Source organism: Rhea pennata, chromosome 1, assembly GCF_028389875.1.
Source record: "Rhea pennata isolate bPtePen1 chromosome 1, bPtePen1.pri, whole genome shotgun sequence".
Classification (NCBI taxonomy): domain Eukaryota; kingdom Metazoa; phylum Chordata; class Aves; order Rheiformes; family Rheidae; genus Rhea; species Rhea pennata.
Genome location: NC_084663.1, coordinates 15,823,809 through 15,833,077, shown reverse-complemented (window position 1 = coordinate 15,833,077; position 9,269 = coordinate 15,823,809). Strand labels below are relative to the sequence as shown.

Genomic DNA, 9,269 nt, shown 5'->3' with positions numbered 1-9,269 from the left:
CCGCCGCGCCGTCCGCGGCCTGAGGCGCCGGCCGAGCCCGCCCCGCCGCCGCCGCCGCCGCTACCTGCTCGCCGCCCCCCGCATCGGGCAGGGCAGGCCGGCCGCGCCGCAGCATTTATACGGCCGGCCGCGGCCGCGCGCTTTATTTATGGGGAAAACAGAGACTCCCGGCTCCGGGCCGGCCCGGGCGACGCCTCCGCCCTCCCCCCGCGGCTCCCGCGCCGGCCCTGCCCCGGCCGGCGCCGCCCGGAGCGACCCTCCCAGCCCCGGGGCGGCCCCCCGCGGCCTCCCCTCTCTCCCGGCACTTCAAAGCGGCCTGCCCGGCAGGCACGCGGCGGGGCCGCCGCGGGGGAGGGCGATCGGCGGCGGCGGCTCTGCCCCGGGCGGAGCGCGGCTGCCCGCGCACTCGCTGCCCCCTCCCGGCAGCCGGCCCCTTCCCGCCGGCGAAGGCTCGTCCCTCGCCCCCGGCGGCTCCCTCCGCGGCACGGCTGCCTCTGCGGGCGGCCGCCGGGACGAGGCGGGACAGCGGCGCGGCGCCCGGGAGCGGGCTCTGCGCCGAAACCGCGTCGGGCTTTCCCACCGCGGTCCTGCCGGGTCCAGCGACCACAGCTTTGGGAGCCGAGCCGAGCCGAGCCGAGCCTGCCCAGGCATTTGCCACAGGGCGGCAGGAAGCTGGAGGCAGGCGCCACCGAGCAGCAGATTTGCTCTCCGAAACGTCGCCGCGCTCAGCCGGGAGCCTCGGCTGGAAGGGGAAGAGGCTGGCGGGGGCGCCGGGCGCTGCGGGGGCGCCGGGCGCTGCGGGGGCGCCGGGCGCTGCGGCTTCCAGTTTGGCCGGGGGAGGGGGTGGCGGTCAGTGGGAATCAACTCTGTGACCGCCCTGCTGCAACCCTGGAGTAGAGAAGACTCTGCGGCTGAAAAGTCAAACACATTACCACGGCCAGAACGGCAAGGCGTTCGGCTATTTTTCACAGCAGATAATACTATGGGGATATGCAATGAAGGCCGGAAAACAGAATAGTAATTTAATTCAGATAGACATATGCTAAAGCACATACAGTAATCTCAGCATCAAAATTAAATCATCACTGATTTAGAATCCACTCCAAACTCTGAAAAGCCGTTGTGGTAACATCTTTTGTGCTAAAATGAATGCAAGGACAATGAAATGACTCCAGAAGGCATGACTCATTTTAGATTAATCATTAAAGCTAAGAATAGCCTAGGAAGCCCACATAGTTGTATTTTATGTTATAAATGAAGGACAAACTAAATTTTCAGGACTAGATGTGTATTGTATATTCTTTTCTCCTAGAACATCCACAAAACTAAGATTACTTTATTATTTATTTAACTAGGATTTTAAGCAGAGAACTAGATGATATCAAGAAAGAATAATTCATACTGAACATGGCAATTCATATCAGAACATAAAAGTCAGAAGAATCTGAATCAATTGCAACTCATGGTCTTTGCAAATTCATTTCCTCAAGTAGGTGTCTGGCTGAATTGAACTCAGGTTTAGTATCTCATAGGTGATGTGCAGAACTCTAGAACCATGCATAGTGGAAAGACATAAGCACGTATGTTGGAGGACAAGAAACTGAATATAAAACTCCATCTGTGTAACATTCCATACACTTATCAATATTTGGAAAAAAAATAGTGGAAGAGGATAGAGTGCAAACTAGATCAGAATGGATCCTGCACACAGAGGCAGACCTCTGAAATCAGACCCATGAGCTTCTGACCTGCAACATTGTTGCCCCCATTCAGCATCCTGCCCCACTTGGTACCCTTTTTCCTTGGAACACTGAACCTTAAACCTAGAAGGCAGGTTCTTCGTTTCCTTTTTTAACCTTAATATTCTTCCTTTTTCTTTGCTTGAAATTACATCTTTTTTTTCTAAATTCTTTTGTTCACCTTGTTACTATTTCCTAATAAGATCATCTTCATTTTGCATTTGATGCAAGATGAACAAAGCTAAGATGGATACACAGTGTGTTTCCAAGTCTTTGCCTACAGTACTACTATACATCCATCCATATATATATATATTCCTCTCCCAAGTCCTAAATGCAAATGCCGAAGTCAAAGCCTAGGATTTTGTCCTCAACAGCTAAGAATAATGATCCCTCTTGCTTACTCTCTTCCTACACAGTGCCTTCAACTCAAAAGGGAAGTGGTGGATCAGCACCTTCAGAGGAAGGTCAGGGTTTCTTTCGTAGACACAGCTTGCAAAACCTAATTATCACCAAAACTATTGCCTCTTCTGGCTATATTTTCAAAGAAAAAAGTAAACCCAATCAGACTGCATGGATAGTCTGATCTCAGGCAGCAGAACAGAGGAAGGAATTTAAGCTACAATCCATGTCTTGCAGACATACCATTATTACAGCTGCAACTGGTGTCCAATTCCCTGACAAGTGCAATTTCAGAGAAGACTCATTTCACCTAGTAGTTGGCTTCAGTATTGCCTCACCTTCAATAACCATGCTAGCTCTTGTATCTAACTCGCCCTCTTCAATAGAGGTAGGTTCTCACTTGCCAAGTCCTGATGCATGCAAGTGTATTTGAGAATCTGGACATGCTAAACTTGATTATGCCAGCATAGAGCAAGACTACCTCAGCAGAGCTAGCAAAGGAATTCTCTGGTATATAAAGGTACTGGTCTTTAGGAACATGGTATTCAGCCCTCCCACAGCAGGAGATGGAGTAGCAACATCCTTCTAGGGGAGATTTGCACTTGTGGATGATACTAGGAATTTCTGGTATTGTGAGGACCACTAACGTACTTCACTATGACAGACACAAAACCAAAGGAACTGCTCTCATTTTCCTCAGAATGCACTGACGCACTTCGCAATGCCTAGTCTTACTTGCAAAATGCTTCAGGAGTGAAACAAGTATTACGTTTTACCATAGAAAACAAAACATTCCACATTCTTCCAGGACTGTGAATGCTCAGCTTCAGAACTGTTTTTAGACCATGTATAATTAACACAAATGGACAACGGAAAGACATACATGTTGGTTCTCCAACTCAGCTCTTATCCGTAAAATCATTATTTTACATAGGAACCTCCACTAGATTTGCCATCAGGATTACTGTACAAAAACAAAGTAAAATAAGGATTTCTATCCCAAACGGCTTACAAAGTAAATTCAGCACTTCGAGGAATACTAGAGAACTGCGATAACCATGTAATACTTGTTTTTACAATACCTTCACATGTGCAGGAAACAAACCTAAGTGTTATTGCCAACACTGAGCAAAAAACCAGAGCTTTTGCCCCTCAAAACAAGCTAGGACACCACAGTAACCTTGCAGTTAGGATGCAGAGCTAGGGTCTACTGTTGCAGTGAATACACCTAGTTCTAATGCAAAAATATATTTTCAGAAAACTCTTCAACTTATTAAAGAATCAGACCTTTGTTGCAAAAAAAATGGAGGGAAAAAAAAAACTCTTTCTACCTAGGGGTACTCTCATTTAAGGAAACACCTAAACATATATTTAGGTCCAATATTCAGGACAGTTCTCATGAACCCATCACTTCACTGCTTTCTTGACTCAGCCACAAAAGGAGTTTACTATTAAAAAAAGAAACAACAACACATCTCAGAACTTTTTGAAAAGCTACTATCAATAAAAATCTGTGCAAATATTTTCACAATTAATACTCAAGTGCTTTCCTACCTAATACTGAAAATGCACATTCCTGCTATGTAAAGAGGAGGAAAAAAGCCCCAAAATATTACCAAAGACAATTACTGTGAAATTAGAAGTAGTTAGAGTATGAAGAACTTTAAATGCTTACTTCTGCAGACATACTCAGAATTAAATTAACCGTCAAATGAGAGTACAGGAAGTAATTTTGACTCTATCAGTACTAGCAGAGGTTTGACTTAACTGCATCCTAGAAAATAAGCAAACACGGATAATCTGACCAAAGAGCCTGAGAGATTAGGAGTTAAAGGTGAAATTTTTGTTTGTTCTTTCCTTGGACATCAATTACAAATTAAAATATTACTGATGAGAAAATACTACTTAAAATTCATCAATTCAGACTCCTTCAGGCACTGAAAAATGTATGAAGTATTTTAAGACAATACAAATACTAGATATTTCAGAGAAACTTACCATCCACTGGAATTTCCAGATATACTGTTTAGACTTCTAGTTTTACAAAAGAAAAATATTCATGTCTTGAATGCTCTTTTCAAGAATACAGATACTACAAAATGTAATTCTATTTGAGTAACAAAAAATTATTCTTCTGAGAACAAATCTAGGTGGTTTTAGAAGTCTAAAGAGCTGAGCAAGTGATAATCAAACACATGTGACCATCCAGAAGCAACAGCAGAAAGACTACAACTATCGCATCACACTTCAGGGAAATTCATTTGGTAAATTATTCAGCTAATGGACATGACACAGAAGAAGCAATCAGAGGCAAAGTAGGAAGTCTGCAGGTTTCAAGCAATCCCTAATTTTTAATTAGTGAAAAAATTTCTCTAACCTGATACACATTTTTAAAAAACTTTTTCTCTTCCACCTCTCAGCAAGTGGATCACCACCTTCAAATAAGCCAGCAGGAAACTGCCATGCTAATGCAACTGATGTAATTACAGAGGGCACTGCATGCGCATCAAGTGTTGAATGTGACAACATGAACATTGCATGTTTAAAAACACTAGGCATCACTTTCAATGTTTAACTGAGAGATAGGTACGCAGCACTGTATGTTCGTTTTTTAAGGTTCAGTTATGCTCTACAGTAACAATTCCTATAATGAATCTGGACTCCAGAAGTATTGATATTATCAGTGCACTCAAAACTACTTTCTGTTCCAATCTTTTTTTTTCTAAGATATATTTTTGAGGATGAAGAGTTCAGTGCATGATGTCTTTCTTTTTAACTTGCTTATTTTCTTCCTATATAACTAAATAATTAGGTGGATATACTTGAAATTTAGTAAGTAGATAACTGCAGTAAGCAACAAGCAAGTATGCTTTGTTTTGGTTCTAAAAGTAGGAAAAACTGGTCACTTTCTTCAGTAACATTAGCTCTAGTACTAAAAAAAAGCACTTGGTTTTATATCTCTGGATATTCTTAATGTCATTTTATATTATTTTACTATTTAGAGCAGAGAGACTGTATCTACTCTATAGGCTCATAAAAACTGAAAGATCCACAGACATTTCAGCCTTTGATCTCCAGAACTAATCTTCTTGAATGGACATGTATCACCCAGGCTTCCAAACACAGTCTTTAGATCAGACTGCAAGATGCAAGACTGGCATAATATTCTGCCATCATTTTAAGTATTTCAATATGTTTAGAAAAAAAACCCCAAACCTCAGTGAAGATGCATTCAACCATATCACCAAAACATTTTTTTTTTTAAACCTGGAGTCTTTTATGAAATTTTTGATACAAAGAAACAATTTCTCATCTCCTAGAATCTCTCAGGAGACATTCTATACCATCTCTCCTGTAATGATGAATCATTTTTTAAAATAAACATTTTTTAAATATATGCCTCCTTATTTAATGCTTCATAATACTTAATAGGATTTGTTTAGTTTAGAATTTCAGTGTAGCTAATTTCCAGAGTACTCAAAACTATTCTGTGAGGAAAGCTGTATTTGCAGGAAAACTTAAGTATCAACAGGCTAGAAACGTATTTTGCTCTTTTTGCATATATACCCATTAACTCTGATGAGACAGCATGCCAGGTGAGATTTACATGAATAAGCGCAGAAACTCATGAACTTAAACAATCCCTTTAATATAATAAACATATCCAACTTTCAAATACAAATTGAAACCAATTAACAAAAAAGATACTCAAAACAACTTTCAGATTGCCACAAAGGGCTTTTGAGGTATAGTATCCATGAAGAAAACAAACCAACCACCATTTAAAAATAATTTTTACTCAGAAAGGCAAGAGAAGTTAGGTGGCATGTAAAGAGTAAACAGATGTAAACAGTGAAAAAATATAGAATGCCAATATCAACCAACCCAAAACTTTCGTTATGAAAACTGAAATAACTCAATGTATTTAAGAAGAATAAACCAAAGGCATGCAAGATGTTATTTGTAAAAATACATTCATCCACATGGCTAAGTGAAAGTTACAAGCTAGTGAGAGATGGATTTAGCAATGCAATTTTATTTTTTAAAATTGATTGTCATTCAATTTTCCACAGAAGTGGAATGCTTGATGAAAAGCTTTCAGTCTTCTTCAACCCACTGGTAACTAAATTTCTGCAGACTCCTAATAGTGTTGCCAAGGAGGTTTGTCTAATTGTGTGTTCATGATTTAGCGTGATATATAACCTCCGTCAAATGCTACAAGCAAATGGTGCATGATCTCTTACTGTTTTGGAAGGCAAAAGCTTGGAGAGCAGCCAAGTTGCTCCACATGGAATTGAAAGATTTTTCATGGTTTTCCTCACAAGTGCAGTGACAAGCTCTGTAAATCTGGTAAGCCACTTAATATTTTAATAGCAGCAAAGAATATACTGGCAACCAAGATATATTAGAGGAATCTAACAGTGACCTGCAGTGCATGTTCTTTTCACAAAATGAAGTTTGTTTCATATACGCATCAGGAGTCTAAACACACAAGACTTCACATCGAAGCAACTGTACCAAGGCCATCTGTCTCAGATGCACTACAAATCTTTCTTGTCTTCTGCTTCACCTAAACCGTGCTGAAAACAGATAGATTGAAAAGTCACATTTTACATTTGGCAAGATCACAAACTGTTGTCTGCAGACAACTGGTCTACTATTTGCCCTTCCTGCACTCACATGCAATTTGCTCACTATACACTCTTCAAGGCTGTAGTACCATCAACACTACTCCAACTAGCACATCCACTTTGATCCCAATACAGTAGCAGCCATATAGCCTACTACTTCTCCTTATTTGTGTCAGATTTGAACTATGCAGCAGACTAAAAAAAAATCCTTTTCAGCAAGCTCTGTCAACTGATTTATCTCTAGGAGTTGTATCTACTGTGTGCTCAGTACCTTATGTTCTTTTCATTCACAGGTAAACATAGAAAACTGTAAGGATGTGTGTTCTAGACCACAAGAAATGCAGCAGTACTACTACGGGTCATTACACAGGGGAGCACAACAAAGATAGGACATGGACGGTGGTCTTAACTCTGGAACACAGAGACCAATTGAGCAGTCTCCATAGTTCAGGGCGAGGTTGTGGATCAGTAAGCTGAGCCACACACTAAAGAGGAATGATTACATCCAGCTTAAATTTGCATTCTTCTTTTCCAGCAGGAGCAACAAATTGCTTTTCTTGAAAAGCTGGTCACCAGAATTTTAACATCAAAAATATATTTTCTCCCACATCACTACTTGTATCAAGAAAAATGAGCGCCTGTTCATTTACATTTCAGCCAAAACAAGCTGGACCAGATGTTAGGCACGGAACACACAAACACCTGTCAGTTACCTTTAGGAATGAGTGGTGCTCACTGTTCTAGCAGAAATAATTATTGTATATATTCTGCGTATTATAGCCATGCATGCACACAAACCCTACCAAGCTAATTCAGCTTTTGCTTGTTAATGTTTCCTTTTAGTATTTTAAACTTCAGCTTAAAGTTTTAGACTAGCTTGTTTGTAGCCTAGGTTCGTGTTTGTTTTTTTTTTGTCTTGTTTTTGTGTATCAATAGTATTGCAACATTTGCAATACAAGTGTTGCAAAAGAATGTTTAAAGAACAAACAAAGCAAAACAGAATTACTCTTGTAAACCATGTCTATACCACACACACTAATCTTATCACTTCTTGAAGCTTTCCATTTGATTCTGGTACGCAAAACTATCTGAATCTTAACTCAAAAGTGACAGCAAAACTAAGTCTATCAGTGATCTGAACTTTCTCGTATGAAGCGGGGGAAAAAAAAAGCGCTAGCATTTTTTCCTTCCATTTCCTGAAGGACAAAATTTTACTGTTTTGATCAAGTTTTAAGGAGTGTTGTCCAGCGTAACTTTATGCTATACTGAAGATTTTGTTAAATTCTCTTGCATAATAAACATGCAACTAGCATAATTTTGCTGGTACAATTTCAGAACATTGTGTTCATATAGTGAACCAGAACCACCTACCTGAAGCTGTTCATGTTCTTTCATGAGACGGTCATATTCTCTTTTAAGGCCTTCAGACTGCTTTTTAACTGCTGTCAGTTCATTAGTTACCTTGAGGTGAGCTGTAAAATAGCAGAATTTGTGTTTTACTTGTTACTGTACTCCTGCAGTTCCTCAGAGCCCCAGTCAAGTATCTTCAAACAGAGCATCACAGACTGATATAGGAAGAGATTGGGGGGGAGGAGGAAGGGGAAGGAGAATGGCAGATGTATTCAGGAACAGCAGCACAAGAAGTAGGAGGAGGCTGTGGGAACGGTAAGGGCAAGACTAATAAACCACTGTCTGTTGAAAGTCACAAATTAGTGACAGTGCAGTCATCTGTCACATCGCAGGGGATAGCTCCAGAAAACCAAAACTCTATAACCCTAAAACCAAACTCCTCCTTCCAAAAGGAAGATAGAACTCAAATACTGAGCAGGATTTTAGCAAAGTAGCTGTGTCTATCAAATGAAAAAAAAAAAAATAATTACAGGTGTGTAGTTCCCTTAGTCTCCTTTTCCCATCTTTTTTTTTTAATATATATATTTTATCATGCTTGAGATTATTCATTAGAAGCATCATTTTATGCATGAGAAGGCAGTAGGGGGGGAGGGCTAGACAGCTATAAATAGGCTTTTAACATGACAAAAAGTAATTGCTAAAGGATTCTGAAAGTATTTTTTCCCCACTATAGTCTAAACAGTAATAAACAAAGTAAATCTATGTTGCAGTACAAAATAGCCCAGGCCTCTACAGGGGGCTAATTTACAATGCAGATTAAATCAGCATAAAGCTTCATAAAGGATCTTACTCCTAAACTGTTATGCAAACATTCAAGTAAGGTCATTTAGATATCTTTACATTGCTCTGCTATAGGTATTTCTGGTATCTTTATATGCCTCTGCTTTAGCAGCACAGACACCCTAAAACTTGACTTACTCCTGCTACAACAGAAAAACACTATTACGACCCATAAGGCTACCTTCATAGAGCTACGTCCTAAAAACGATCTCAATGGTACCAGAAAAAAAAAGGCAGCATTTGCTATTTCCCTTGTTCCAGCACTGTGACCGCAAGCTCCCTGATGATGACTGCTCTTCCCCAGACA

At 40.7% G+C, this 9,269-nt stretch overlaps 1 protein-coding gene across 2 annotated transcripts in view; it reads right to left on the bottom strand.

Annotated features, from left to right (window-relative positions):
- Nucleotides 1–5,771: 5,771 nt before the first annotated feature.
- The window catches only part of DUS4L (dihydrouridine synthase 4 like), a 41,229-nt gene continuing 37,731 nt past the window's right edge, over nucleotides 5,772–9,269 (bottom strand). For both annotated transcript variants that reach the window (XM_062582306.1, XM_062582296.1), the window contains 2 exons: nucleotides 8,144–8,244; nucleotides 5,772–6,721 (listed from right to left, as the gene is read on the bottom strand). In XM_062582306.1, the coding sequence (XP_062438290.1) occupies nucleotides 6,683–6,721; nucleotides 8,144–8,244 (140 nt within the window). In that variant the 3' untranslated portion in view covers nucleotides 5,772–6,682. The remainder of the gene's footprint in view (nucleotides 6,722–8,143; nucleotides 8,245–9,269) is intronic.